General features: G+C 45.7%; 2 protein-coding genes across 4 annotated transcripts in view; one reads left to right on the top strand and one right to left on the bottom strand.

Moving 5' to 3' along the window:
* Positions 1 to 611: 611 nt before the first annotated feature.
* Positions 612 to 15,504, bottom strand: part of LOC125447187 (achaete-scute homolog 2-like) — a 75,184-nt gene continuing 60,291 nt past the window's right edge. Inside the window, exon 2 of the mRNA XM_048521393.1 lies at positions 612 to 705. The gene's annotated coding sequence lies outside the window, so the exon portion shown is untranslated. The remainder of the gene's footprint in view (positions 706 to 15,504) is intronic.
* LOC125447186 (synembryn-A-like) overlaps positions 7,877 to 15,504 on the top strand; it is a 38,329-nt gene continuing 30,701 nt past the window's right edge. For all 3 annotated transcript variants that reach the window (XM_048521392.2, XM_048521391.2, XM_048521390.2), the window contains exon 1: positions 7,877 to 8,131. In XM_048521392.2, coding sequence (XP_048377349.1) covers positions 7,895 to 8,131 — 237 coding nt within the window. In that variant the 5' untranslated portion in view covers positions 7,877 to 7,894. The remainder of the gene's footprint in view (positions 8,132 to 15,504) is intronic.

Below are 15,504 nucleotides of genomic sequence, written 5' to 3'. Positions count from 1 at the left end.
AGCAAGGTAAGAGCCCAAGGGTGAGTTCCCACATGGCAGTGGGTGGAATTTCAGAATTATGTTTGCACTAGCCCAGGAGGCTGTGGGATTTCGGATGTGTTTGGGGATGGAGGGGTTGTGTAGCACTTTCACCCTCAGAGTGTGAGCACCAGGAATCACATTCCCATCCAAGGATGGAACACAAGGTTGAGAAGGATACTGTGTGTGCAGGTGGGACATGACCTGAGGCTGGAAAATGGAAGGAACCCTATGACAGCATTACATGAAGGAAGGTTGCTGTTCATGGGATCTTGCTGTGTGAGAATTGTTTGACATGTTTTGTCACATGACAATATTGATGGGATTTCCCAAGGACCAGGAAGGCACTTGATAAAAATGGAATGTTGCTTGTTCTTTGATAGCTTCAGAGTTTAAATGACCAAAGCGTGAGTTCTTGGGTGACACACAAAGCTGATAGAACCAAAACTCACAGAGGGGACCTTGCATTTCTATTTCACCTCTCACAACCTCAGGGAATCCCAAAGTGTAGTTCAGTGAATGATCTTAAACAATTCCTGAAACCTTACTCGAGGATTTCATCCACATTTTAATTCTAGATCAAACTCCAATGCCAGAAAAGTGAAGAGACACCTTGGCGACACACAGGACCCAATTCATCAAGATTCTTTGGCCACGTTGCAGAATGGGCTCGAGTTACCATCGACCCTGCAGCTCAATGACAGAAGGTGAGAGGACAATCATTATTAAAGAGGCAGTGCCTCCTCACATTGTTCAATCTTTAATTACACAGCTCATGGCTGTGAAAACAACTCAGGAGCGATAAAAATGTTTTGTTTTATGAATTACCTACTGCGTGGTAATGTCATCAGATCTAGAACAATCAAAATGGTTTGTTTTATGCTCACTTACTGTCTGCCAAAGTTTTTTTTTATGACTGATTGATGCCAGCTTTATGAATCTGAATTCCCATGACCACATAATGGTGATTTCCTATGTAAACATGTCACACAGTGTATCTATAAGCCTGTTGTGGCACTGTTTGCAGAACATTGCTACAGAGAAATTCAGACCAACTCTACTTCTCTGCTGAAAATGTTATGATTGAATTTAAATTAGGTAGAAGTGAAATCAATACAGAATGTGAAAATGGAAACTGATATACTTCCCAAGGCCCAAGTTGGATGTCCCCTCATTCCTTAATTCCATCTGAAGGCGATCATTCACTCAAGGTATACAAATGGCCCAATGTTTGGAAACATATTTCTTTTGACTCAAGCCTTGACTGCCCATATGTAACAATACACCCAGGAAAATCTTCTCCTTGGGCAAGTTAATCCATTTCTAATAAATGTCTGCTAAAAATTGATGAAGGAATCTGATCCCAACACTTTGAGAGTGCACTTACTTTACAATGCCAACTCTTGAGTGTAGTTACTTCTCAGGTTTATAGCACTAATTCTTCACAATTGGTTGACAAGGTCTGGCAGGAGGAGGAAATGGTCTACTGGTACGTATTATCACTAGAATTATGAATCCATAAATTCAGCAAATGTTCTGGAGACCTGGGTTCAAATCCTGCCACACCAGGTGATGGGATTTTGAATTTAGTAAAAATCTGGAATTAAGGGCCTAATGATGACCATGAATTCATTGCCAATTTTTGGGAGAACTCATCTGGATCACGAGAGACAAGAAACTACAGAAGATAGACTCCAATAAGGGTAATACCAGAAATGTTCAAAACTCCTTTCCTCCATATGTTTCCTGGGTTGCTGTGATCGCCCAGCCTCCTGTCTGTCTACCTTTGTTCACTCATGTCCGTTATGGAAGGAAATCTAACATCCTTATCTGGTCTGGCCTACGTATGACTGCAATCCCACAGCAATGTGGTTGACTCTTAACTGCCCACTAAAAAATTCAGGATGGGCAATAAATGATGGCCTAGCCAGAGCCTGTGAGTAAATAAAGAAGAATTATATCTTCTCTGCCATCCAATAATATCATGGCTGACCTGTTTATGTTAAGAGTTCCACATTCCCATCCATTCCCACTAACCCTTGATCCCAATGGCCTAACAAGAACTTGTCTACCTCGATCTTAAAAATAGCCCAATTATGCCCTCCCCCAACACCTTCTGAGGCAGATATTTCCAAACTGCTGCCATTCCTATGTCATTTTACCCTTGAACACAGTTATCTGGTCCAGTCAATACTCACTCATTGACTCTTATCCTTGGTCTTGCTTTCAGCATTTTCTCCAATGATTCCCATTGGCCAGTCACAGCTTCAATGGATCACCAGACATGTGAGATCATTCGCCAACTGGTAATGAACCAGCAAGTACATGCCTTCCTGAGCATAATGGACTTACAATGACCAGGTATGTCTAGGAGGCTTATTATTCTTTGTAGAAATGCCTCATTGCTCTCTTGTCAACTTAAAGAGGGGATGGGGCCTGGAGTGATGGACTCAGCTGGACATTGTTCCATTGTGGCACCAGATCACCCACATGGAATAGATAAAGTTTAGGAAACCTTGTAAGCATGGACGAGTTGGACCAAAGGGGCAGTTTCCATGCTCCAAGATTCCATGACTCTATGCTCATGGGTATATATCTGGATTCATTTCCACAAATGGCTGGGAGACATAGGAAAAGATGGTCTGGCTTTCCTATTCTCCGCCCAATAACAGTGATGTACAGATACTGTGACGTGATCTCTGTGAACCCACAGCAAGGGAAGTAACCTTCAAAATTAAGGCACACTCTTCAGACGTGAACTCAAGAAGTATTTCTTCACATATGAACATCAGGAACAGTGAACCCCCTACCCCACTCTCCTCATAAAAAGCTTGTGGGTCAACTGGCCTTTTCAAGACTGAGATTGAGGGGCTGAATGTCTTCTTTCAGTTCCTACTATACAGGTTTGCACATAGCCATGCAGCATAGAAACAGGCCCTTCTGCCCACCATGTCTATGCTAACTAATGAGCATGAAAACACTAATGCCGCTTGGTTCATTGCCTACTAAAGTCAAACATTTTAAGAGCTCATACAATCCCTGCAGCACCTAAAGAGGCAATTCAGCCCATCAAATCCACACTGATGCTGCAGAGAGGGTCCCCCCCACCCTAAACCCAGCTCTCTACCCTATCTCAATAACCCCACATGGGGCTTTTACCATGGCTAACCCACCTAGCCTACACATTCCTGATAATTTAGCTTGGCCAATCTACCTCATAATAGCTACTCCACCCTAGGGAAAAGTCTCTGACTGTCCGCTCTATCTATACCTCTGACCATACTGCCTGACACTTCAGAATTGTTGCAAAAGTATTTGTCTCCACCATCCTCTCATTTTGATCACTTCTTTTTATTTGCGATTTTTATTTGAAGGCTCCGAAGAGCTGCTCACTGTCTTGTGGAAAAGACCAGCAGGGTCTCACATCAGTGAGGGGAGACCTATTGCCTAAATTTCTATCTCTTGCTCCTCATCTTTCTCTCTCTCTCTCTCTCAGAAAGGTCCAGAAGCTGCGTGAGACAACTCTTGCGAGAGACCGGATTGGATCTTCATGTTGTGGGCTGGTTTGGGTTCACTGTGCTGGACTCCCTGTGCATGTGAATACTTGATTTTTCTGTAAATAATGTGTACCTACAGGGAAAGATGATGGGATCTTTTGGTTAAACTCAGAGTGTTTTTGTTTTAACTCCACTTTTCTACTCTGTGTGTAAGAGCCAATTCACTGCATCACCTTAAATCATATTATGCTGCCACACCTCTGTTTTAATTTGATGGATCCCAAATAACCGAATGGTGTCATGGTCAGCAAAGACATGGTGGGCCGAAGGGCCTATTCTTGTGCTGTACTGTTTGAGGTTTGTGTTCTAACTGGATTCAGTTACTTGAATCTTTCAGTACACACACCTACCAACTCCACATTCCCATCTTTAATGGCCCTGCATTCATGAACAAAAATCTCTCCTACATTTAACTTGAGAGAATGCAGAAAAGATTTACGAGAATGTTGCCAGGGTTGTGAAGGGTTTGTGACACAGGGAGGGGCTGAACAGGCTGGGGCTATTTTCCCTGGAGCATTGGAGGCTTATAGAGGTTCATAAAATCATGAGGGGCATGGATAGTGTGAATAGACAAGGTCTTTTCTCCAGGGTTGGGGAGCCCAAAATCAGAGGGCATAGATTTAAGGTGAGAGGGGAAACATTTAAAAGGGACCTGAGGGGCAACGTTTTCACACAGAGGGTGGTGCATGTATGGGATGAGCTGCCAGAGGAAGTGGTGGAGGCTGGTACAATTACAGCATTTAAAAGGCATCTGGATGGGTACATGAATAGCCAAATGCTGGCAAATGAGTCCAGATTAATTTAGAATATCTGGTTGGCATGGATGAGTTGTTTCCAAGCTGTACAACTCTATGACTCTATTTGGCTGAGTGCCCACGATTCAGTGAGTGACTTTATGCTGAGTGTCAAAGGCACTTGGCTACAAAAGGCAGTGCAGTTCTAACTCTGACCACCTGGCTGGAAAGCACCGATTGGTCAGCGAGCTCAAGATTGGGCTCCACTGCGATGCCTTTTGCAGTCCAACAGCCCGACAACTTTAACAGTCATGAGCACCTGACAGCCAGGTGGGTGGGGGGTCGGGGAACTGTGCTGTGGTTCTGCTGATATCTCGTCCTGAAGTCCAGCCCATGTTTGGTGATGAGGTGGGAGTTGTAAAGGGGCAGGTGAAATGCTGAAGCAGAGGAGGTTTGTACAGTATGAGTGAAGCTATCTATCCAAATCCTGCATGGGGGACAGGAAGGGCTTTAGCAGCCAATCTCCAATAGCAGGAGGGGGCAGTCGAATAAAATCAGCACAAGAACCAGACGGCAGGGCAATGTGATTTTTCTTTTAAAACAGCAAGTTGGTAACATCTGGAATGCACCGCCTGAAATGCTGGTAGAAGCCATCCTTTCAAAATATATTGTGTAATGATCTGAAGTAGAAACTATTTCCAGGACAATGGAGAAAAGGCAGTGGGCAGTGCAGATATTTAGACGCCTCCCTCAAAGCACCAGCATCAGATCAATGGGCTGAATGGCCTCTTTCTATCAATTTAACATCTGAAATATTCCAATTCAAACTGATCCTGCTGGGGGTCCGACCCTCCAGAGGTGCTGGTGTCAATGCCAGTGACTATATTTCCAGGGAGATCCTCCTGTTCAGATGGGAAGCATGATGACTCAGCGGTTAGCACTGTTACCTCATAGCCACAGTCAGCCAGGTTTGATTCCACCCTCAGGCGACTGTCTCTGTGTGGAGTTTGCACATTCTCCCCGTGTCTGCGTGGGTTTCCTCCGGGTGCTCCGGTTTCCTCCCACAGCACAAAGCTGTGCAGGTTAGGGTGGATTGGCCATGATAGATTGCTCCAGGGATGTGCAGGCTGGGTGGGTTAGTAGTAGCAAGTTCAAGGATAGGATAGAGGGATAAGGTCTGGAAGGGATACTCTTTAGAGGGTTGGTGTGGACTTGATGGGTTGAATGGCTAGCTTCCATGCTGTAGGGATTGTATCCCCCACGGATGTGCTTGAGGTATCCTTTAGGGCACCACATTGTGGGAGGGTATGGCAGAGCTGGGCACTGGGGAAGTACGTGCACCTTCCTGGTCTCTCTTTCTCACCTGCCAAGCCAGGCTGGCACACCTAGTGGACATGGCATCTTCTCCCCATGGACTGCAGTCTCCCATCCTCTGGCATTTGATCTGTCTAATTCTCCAAACCTCAAGCGCAAACAAATGGTGAACTCATTCTTCATAGTTACATCATCAAATCAAGTAGTGACAGATGCCTCCTCCTCCCCGTGCCCCATAGTTAACTCTATAATGAGAACATCTACACCCTACAAACTGTGGACTTCCCAATATCTGTGGTGGTGCCTGTTGTGTTTTCTGTAACTTGTTCTTGCCCCATTTCAACAGAGCTGGTATTTATTTATTTATTGCATGTTTCTATATTTCTGTAATGTATTGAAAGAATTTGAATGATTTTTAATGACGTTAAAATAAAATCGTGTATAATTCAAACAAAGATGGATTTTGTTGCAATTTACAGCTACTTTCAGGAGCACAGTGAACATTGGCACAGAGAGTGTCTGCATAGTCAGGGTACCATAAAGCTAACTGTTGCTTCAGTAACGCACTGACTTAAATATTGTCATCATTGTATTCAGATCACTCCACAACATTACCCTCTCCCCAGTCTCCGCAGAGTGTGTGTGTGTGTGTGTGTGTGTGTGTGCATGTGTGTGCATGTGTGTGCATGTGTGTGTGTATGTGTGTGTGTGTGTATGTGTGCATGTGTGCTTGTGTATCTGTGCATATGTATGCATGCACGTTTGGGTGTGTGCATATGCATGTGTTTATGCACGTGCGTGTGCATGCCCACCCTTACCCACTTATACAGCTGCAAATTAACCCACTTTAAAGTGGTTTAAACATCCTGAAACTTTCCCATGTGCTATTGAATGCTTACTCCAATTCAGCAGCTTGTGCCGCAACAAAGGGGAATGCCAGCTTCTGATTCGCTTCCTTTCACTGCTGCCTCTGGGGTTTCCCACATTGGATTCTGCAGGATCTGCCATTGGACGACTGGCCAGAAATAAGGGAGGCACACAGAAGGAGGTACAGGCCACTCGGCCCTTCAAGCCTGCTGTGCCATCAAAGGACATCACACTTGATCTGGCCGTGGTCCCAGTTCCACATTCGTCTCTGGTCTCTCAGTAGTCCTTACTCACTAATCTGTCAATGGAATGTAATTGTGTAGTTTGCTGTCTGATGGGAGTCACAGAGAGAGAGAGAGGGGTCTGGTACTAATCGGGAAATCTGCCTCTCTGTTTCAATCCAGAAAGCGAGTCAGTAACGGGCTGCATTGGGGCCAATCTTAACTCACACTCACATTTATTTGCAGAGTCAAAACTTGCAAGCATACACCCCCAAACCCAGGGCTCTTTCGGTGCTGAGGTAATGTCCCTCCTTCTGAGCCAGAACGCCCAGGTTCAAGTCCCACTCGTTCCAGACATCTCGCATTACATACCTGCCCAAGTTAATTCAAAATATCTACCCCTCTAACCTTCAGGGTTCCTGTGGCATAGTAGTGGTGTCCCTACCTCTGGGTCAGAAGGCCTGGGTTCAAGTCTGACCTTTACTAGCGATGCGCCTGAACAGGTTGATTTAAATAAATATGATAGATGATGAGTGAGAGTATACAGTTGAGGCGAAAAGCAGATCAGCCACAATCTTATTAGTTGACAGGAGCGGGTAGAGAGGCCAAGAGGCCTAGTCATGTATGTAGGGTCATAGAGCTGTACAGTGTGGAAACAGACCCTTCAGTCTAACCTGTTCATGCTGATCTGATATCCCAAATTAATCTAGTCCCATTTGCCAGCATTTGGCCCATATCCCTCTAAACCCTTCCTATTCATATACCCATCCAGATGCCTTTTAAATGCTGTAACTGTACCAGCCTCCACCACCTCCTCTGGCAGCTCATTCCATACACGCACCACCCTCTGTGTGAAAAAGTTGCCCCACAGGACCCTGTTAAATCTTGCCCCTCTCTGACAACACTTCCAAACCCATTCTTTGCTTTCGCTCCCATTCTGTTTGAATAAAAGTCTCCTTATCAGTGTTCAGGCAAGGAAAAGCAATTAAACACAACTAAAGTACAATTCACGGTCATGACCAAGGACAATTTTATCTAAACATTCTCAAACAAATAACTGTGCACAACGTGGACATCAAGGGGTTAATCCCTATTCAATGTCACCGAGCCAGAGAGAGCAGGAACTGAGATGGTGATAGAGTCGCTGTTTTGAAGATAGCTTTATTCTCCTCCCATTCTGGTGATGTCATTCCCTGCCACACACACACGCAGAGAGAGAGAGGATTTAGCATTAATTTTCTCCCCGTCTGATCCTCCCAAACTCCAAGGATCGAGAAATCTGCTGGGAATCCGAGGCGAGAGCTCCCAGCTCTCAACCCTATCTCTGTCACTGAGAATGGAACTGAGCCTATTAATTGACATCTTGCAAACGGGTGACCAGGATGCGGTACAGAAGGCACTGCTGGAATTCAACAGAGAGGTGAGGCGCCGATCCGAGAGAGAGAGTCACATTTATATATCTTTGCTTTTCCCTCCATGTCCTCCTCCCAACCCCCCCCCCCCCGCCCCAGACCGACCCGACAGCATCTGTCAGTGCACCCAGCTGCTGACTGCGTCCTCATAAAGGTGTGTGTGGGTGGGTGTTGGTGAGGGGGACGTGGGGTGGAAGTTACACATTGTTTCAAAAACCAACCAAAGCCCCACAAATGCTTGATATTTGGAACGTACCATGCAATTCCTTGAACTCTAACCAATTCTCATGTTGCTGCTCAGATATTTAGCCCCCAGGTAGGAATGTGTCCAGATGAACAGTCCACCGATTTTTAGTTTCTGCTGCATTTGACCAAATGTCAGTGTCTTTTTCAGTTTTTAATCCACTTCACCCCTCCCCAACTCCCCCAGAATGTATATAAATCCTCAAAACTATTGTTCTACTCTAATTCAATCCAATTCTGCCCTGTGATGTTACTTCGCTCTAGTTGGGGTCGTCAGACATGTTGTTGAAATCCCAACTGATTTTCTTTCGCTCTGGGAGTCACAGGAGGTTTTAGCAGGTTTCATTACAAATTAAAACAATTTAAATACAAACTAGGATAATTTATCACATCGACCTAATGTATGAGGTCAGTTTTAAATCAATATATCTTAATGAAGGGGAACTGTGATGCATTTTAAGGTGCTCAGTCTCTGTGCCAGGGTTAGAGATGGAGGAATTGAACAACAGACCAGGGGAATCAAACTATTAATGTGTCACTAAGGGCACTCTTACAAAATGCTACTAATGCACATGTAGAAACTTTCTAAACTGCAAATGATCCTAACCAAATGAAACCTGTGTAGAGTATTTTTAAATTCATTTATGGGATGTGGGTGTCACAGGCTAGGCCAGTATTTATTGGCCATCTCTATTTGTCCTTGAGAAGGTGGTGGTGATATGTTCTCGAACCGCTACAGCCCATGTACTGTGGGTAGACCCACAATGCTGTTTGGGAGGGAATCCCAGGATGTTGACTGAGCAAGGTTTGGGGATATCTGTGAGTGATGCCGCATTAGTAATGGAAGTAATGACCGACCTATCCTGCGGTGAATGTTATCTGGGTGGATTGGAGTGCAGGAATAAAGAGCTATAGTTGTTTTTATTGTACTGTGTGCACATTTGGTTTCCGTGCTTACAAAAGGGATATACTGGCGTTGAAGTCGAAAATTTACCAGATTTGTCCCCATATCAAGAGACTGGGAAAATGGGGCCGATATTCTTTAAGGTTTGGAAGAATGAGACGTGGTTTCATTAAGAAAGGTATGACTCTGAATGGGTGGAGCTAGAAGAACACAGCAGGCCAGGCAGCATCAGAGGAGCAGGAAAGCTGACGTTTTGGGTCGGGACCTTTCTTCAGACATGAAATGCTTGGGACCTGAAACATCAGCTTTCCTGTTCCTCTGATGCTGCCTGGCCTGCTGTGTTCCTCCAGCTCCACACTGTGTTATCTCAGACTCCAGCATCAGCAGTTCTTACTATCTCTGATTCTAAATGGACCTGATAGGGCAGGTGCTGAGAGATTTTATTTATTCATTTGTAGGATGGGCGCTTTGCTGCCTGGGCCCAACATTTATTCTCCATCGTTAGTTGCCCCTTGAGAAGGTGGGAGTGAGCTGCCTTCTTGAACCGTTACAGTCCTCCTGCTGTAGGTTGACCCACAATGCCCTTAGGGAGGGAATTCCAGGATTTTGACCCAGCGACACTGAAGGAACGGTGATATATTTCCAAGTCAGGACGGTGAGGGGCTTGGAGGGGAACTTGCAGGGGGTGGTGTTCCCATTTATCTGCTGCCCTTGTCCTTGTGGCTGGAAGTTTGAAAGGTAGGTTTGGAAGATTATTCTTCTGCACAAGGGAACCTAAAATATGGGCTCACGGCCTCAGGATAACGGGCTGATCATTTAGGACTGAGCAAAGGTGTACTTTCTCAGGGAGAGTGTGCAGGGAAGTGGAGTCGAAAACCAGGAACAGCCATGATTGTTTGGAATGGTGAAGCAGATGTGAGGGGCCGAATGGCCTACACATGCTCCTATTTCCTGCAACACTTCACCCCTTGTCTACATCCTAGATGGTGTTCCAAATTTTTAACCAGCTTGTTGGAAGGAGTTCAAATTATTTTGTGGAGAATCATTTCACAGAGAAAATGCTGATTTATTTTCAGCTCTCACGCATTCCAATCTGGTCAGATTAGTTCTGAAACACCAATCATGACTAGAGAAACACAGTGACAATGTGAAATCATTTAACCGGAAATGTTACTGCTTGGAGGAAGTAAAATATGCAAAGCAAAGTGCATAAGTAATCCAGTTTTACACTGAGATTGAATGCAGAGACAAGTTCACCATGGGCAGGCAGATGGGATTAGTTTCATAAAGTCCCTACACTGTGCAAACAGGCCCTTCTCCCCATCAAGTGCACACTGACCCTCCAAAGAAAATCCCAGCCAGACCTAATCCCCCCAACCTTATCCTTGCATTGTCCATGGTTAACTTACCTAGCCTGTACCTCCCTGGACATTACAGGGCAATTTAGCATGGCCAATCCTTTTTTTTGGGATGAGGGCATTGCTGGCTAGGCAGCATTTATTGCCCATAGCGCAGCTCAGAGTCGACCACGTTGCTGTGGTTCTGGAGTCACTTGTAGGCCAGACCAGGTAAGGACAGCAGTTTCCTTCCTTAAAAGACACTAGCCAACCAGGCAGGCTTTTCGCCACAATTGACGATGGGTACGTGGTCATCATTAAATTCTTAGATCCAGATTTTTTGTTTATTGAATTCAACCTCCGCCCTCCGCCATTCGAACCCAGGCTTGCAGAATGTTAGCAAGGTCTCTGGATTAACAGTCCAGCGATAATACCACGGCCATGGCCAATCCACCTAGCAGGTACATCTTTGGAATATCAGAGGAAACTGGAGCACGCGGAGGAAACCCATGCAGACACGGGGAGAATGTGCACACTCCACACAGTCAGCCACCTGAGGATGGAATTGAACCCAGACCCCTGAGACTGTGGGGCAGCAGTGCTAACCACTGAGCCACCGTAAGTTGGAATGGCATCCTGGTCAGCGTAGACATGGTGGGCCGAAGGTCCTGTGTTTTCTGTTTCTTTCAATACAGTAAGTTCACAATAGGAGCAGGAGTAGGCCCCTTTAACTGCTCACCAATCAATAAAGTTACAGCTGATCCTCTCCATCAATGGTGTGTTTCTAACCAGACCCATCCCTTCGAACTGTGAATGAAAATATATCAATCTTGGCTTTGAATACACTCAGTGATCGATAATCAGCAGCTCGCTGCACTAACATCCTCAGTAATGTTTTCCAATCCTTCCATGAACTCGCCACTCCCTACCTCCACAATCCAGTCCAACCTCTGCATGATATCTGACCTCCCCTAATTCTGCCAGCCTCATGTACATTCCTGTTTATAATTGCTGTGCCATTGGTGAGGCCGAGCCTTCAGCAACTTGGGCCCCAATCTCTAGAATGTTCTCCTCAATGCCTGCCTCTCAAAACCTGGCTTTGCCTCTTGAAGTCACCTCTTCAAACCTCCCTCCCTGCCCAAACATCTACACATCTGCCTTAATATCTCCTCATGTGGCCTCCTATCTCGCTTAGTGCATCTGTGGACCATCTCATTCCATCAAGGATACAATATAAGTAGAAGTTGGTGCTGTGAATCCTTGGATTTCTTATCAATCCTTTGAATGAAGAAATCTTGCCTCACCTCAGTTCTAAATGGCTGAGCCCTTACGCTGAGGGTGTGACCCCTCCTTCTAGCCTGGAGTAGGTATGGAGGGAGGGGGAAGGGTGGGAGACTCACCTCATATTGATTGTGTCAAAGATAACAAAGTGTGGAGCTGGATGAACACAGCAGGCCAAGCAGCATCTCAGGAGCACAAAAGCTGACATTTCGGGCCTAGACCCTTCATCAGAGAGGGGGATGGGGAGAGGGTTCTGGAATAAATAGGGAGAGAGGGGGAGGCGGACCGAAGATGGAGAGAAAAGAAGATAGGTGGAGAGGAGAGTATAGGTGGGGAGGCAGGGAGGGGATAGGTCAGTCCAGGGAAGACGGACAGGTCAAGGAGGGAGGATGAGGTATCTCCGCTTCCCTAACCTGTTCTTCCTCTCACCCATCCCTTCCTCCCACCTCAAGCCATACCTCCATTTCCTACCTACTACCTTGTCCGTCTTCCCTGGACTGACCTATCCCCTCCCTACCTCCCCACCTATACTCTCCTCTCCACCTACCTTCTCCTCTATCCATCTTCGGTCCACCTCCCCCTCTCTCCCTATTTATTCCAGAACCCTCACCCCATCCCCCTCTCTGATGAAGGGTCTAGGCCCGAAACGTCAGCTTTTGTGCTCCTGAGATGCTGCTGGGCCTGCTGTGTTCATCCAGCTTCACACTTGGTTATCTTGGATTCTTCAGCATCTGCAGTTCCCATTATCTCTGATTGTGTCAAACCTGGTGAGGATTTTATCTGTTTCAATGAGATTGCCAGAGTGTATGCATAGTTCAACCTGAAGATTGCAAGGTCAAGCACAAACACTGAGCTTGCGTTTATATATTACCTTTTAAGGCTTCAGAAGATGCTTCACAAGCCACTTAAAGGGGCTGTTCCAACGTAGGAAACACAGCAGCCGTGTGTGCACAGCAAGATCCCACAAGCAGCGATGCAGCAATTTTGCCACACGGTCAGGTCCAGTCGTTAGTTGGCAGTGGGGTGTAAATAGTTCAGGACAATAGGGAGAATTCTCACAAAGTTACTCAGATAACAAAACGTGGAGCGGGGCGAGCACAGCAGGCCAGGTGGCATCAGAGGAGCAGGAAGGCTGACGTTTTGGGTCACGAGCCTTCTTCAGAAAATCTCACAAAGTTTGGCAGCACCGTGTGATAGAAGGCATCTTCAACACTGCAGGGCTCCCCCAGCACCACCACTGCGAGTAGAACATAGAACATAGAACAGTACAGCACAGTACAGGCCATTCGGCTCACGATGTTGTGCCGAACTTTTACCCTAATCCTAAGGTCTATCTAACCTCCACCACTACCTTATACTAATCATCCATATGCCTATCTAATTGCCACTTAAATGCCCCTAATGAGGCCATCTCCACTACCCTCTCCAGCAATGCATTCCATGTCCCGACCACGCTCTGAGTAAAGAACCTACCTCTGACATTGCCCCTATATCTACCTCCACTCACTTTAAAATTATGCCCTCTAGTAATAGCTACTTCCACACTAGGAAAAAGTTGCTGGCTGTCTACTCTATCTATACCTCTAATCATTTTGTACACCTCTCTCAAGTCACCTCTCATCCTTCGTCGTTCTACAGAGAAAAGCCCTAGCGCTCTCAACCTTTCCTCGTCAGACCTTCCCTCCATTCCAGGCAATATCCTGGTAAATCTCCTTTGCACCTTTTCCAATGCTCCCACATCTTTGCTGTAATGAGTACCAGGCTTGGATTATGGGGCTCACATGCTGGAACGGGTCTCGATCCCACAATTTTCTAACGCAGAGCTCAGAGGGTCACCCACTCAGTCACAGCCAAGTTGTGAGGACGTGTTCCGACAGTACATTGCAATGTCAGTGATGAGAAAAAGCGCAGGATGTTCTTATCAGATTGATATCAGAACTCGAAGATTTAGATTGAGGTTTATTTATTGTCACATGCATTACAAAAACAGTGAAAAGCTTCAATTAGCATTGCCACTGCTTGGTGCCAGCTTGAAACAGAGGATACAAAACCAGAAGATCCAGCAGCAGGCTAAATGGTGAGAAGAGATTGCACAAAACAAGGTGGGATATTTCTTAATGTAGAAGCTTATGGGGCAATTTAATCAGAATTTTCCAACAAGAAGGGAACACACTGGATAAGTGGAGAGAAACTACTTCTTCTGGTGTCCAGCATTTGGGAACATTGACCTGAACATCTGAGTCAGCACCTTAAGGTGTGAAATTGTTAAATATGTCTACACACAGACAAGACAGCTGGAGAATTGGAATTCTCTTCCACAAACAACAATTTAAAATAAAATGTCAGATTTGGAAACCACAATGTACTGATCCACACTGGGCTTGCCTTTTTAAGGAAACAAGATTAATTCTGACACTTCCAAATTTGACTGGCTTTTCCACTATTAGTTGATCGATTCTTAATTTTATATGTGACATCCATAGGTTTTGTTTTGAATCATAGGATAGAAGCCATGTGGCTGTCTGAAGAGCATCCCACCCTGTAATTCCGATGGCAAGTGCACACATTCAAGTAATTTAGCACAGCCAATCCACCTCACCTGCACATCTTTGGATTGTGGGAGAAAACCCACGCAAACACTGGGAGAATGTGCAAACTCCACACAGACAGTCACCCAAGGGTGGGATCAAACTCAGGCCCCTGGTGCTCTGAGGCAGCAATGCTAACCACTGAGACACCATGCCACACAGAGGTAGCAATATGTGGAAAGGAGGGATTATGGAGTTTGGTCACAGCTCAATCATGACCTTATTGAACAGAGGCAAAACATACCTGAGGGACTGAATAGCCTGCAGCATTCCCATAGCTCTCTCCTCAGTGGTTTCACTTGTTCTGTGTAACAGGCATCTCTTTAGCATCTCATGAGCCCAGCGCACAGTAACTCGGGTGATTAGACTTGATTTAATTGCAAACAGAATTATAATCTGTTTATCGTTAAGCAGATGGTGTTAGTTCGGACTGTGTGCTGTCTGTTGACGCATTCAGCCTCAAAAACCCATCCTCTACCATCTCCCAACTGCAGATGACCAATACCAGAGGTCCGTATCTGAAATGACACTCCCACCTATCCTGCCCCTTGTTCAAACTGGACAGATAGGTAGCTGGAATGCAAACCAGACAGGACAGCCTTTGGTCAGCCGTGTCTAGACAGTGAGTGCTTTTTATTCCTTCTTTCTCATAGAGGTGTCCTTGAGCTGATTGGCTCTCTAGACCATTTCAGCACATTGCGGTGCAGGAATAGGAAGTAAGCATCTCCCAGGACCTTTGTGTGAACTGGAATCCAAGCACATGCCTAATTCCATGGAATGCTGCTCCAGCTATAGACCGCAGGGAGAGAAATTCATCTTCAAGCTGGATGGGGCTAAACTGGCCGTTGGTTACAACCTGGCACAAGTTTGAGTGGGGGTCGGGGATTGCACAAAATAACTCCAAACAGCATTTCTACCTCTCAGTGTTTTTATGTACAAGCTGGCTTTTTGTTGCAAAGTGCATGCGCGGAGGTTCAGACCAAAAGTCACTTGGCTGATTTTTCTGCTTCACTGAATTTGTTTCTGCG

Source organism: Stegostoma tigrinum, chromosome 38, assembly GCF_030684315.1.
Source record: "Stegostoma tigrinum isolate sSteTig4 chromosome 38, sSteTig4.hap1, whole genome shotgun sequence".
NCBI lineage: Eukaryota > Metazoa > Chordata > Chondrichthyes > Orectolobiformes > Stegostomatidae > Stegostoma > Stegostoma tigrinum.
Note: the sequence above shows the minus strand (reverse complement) of the source record. Positions and strands in the feature narration are given on the sequence as shown.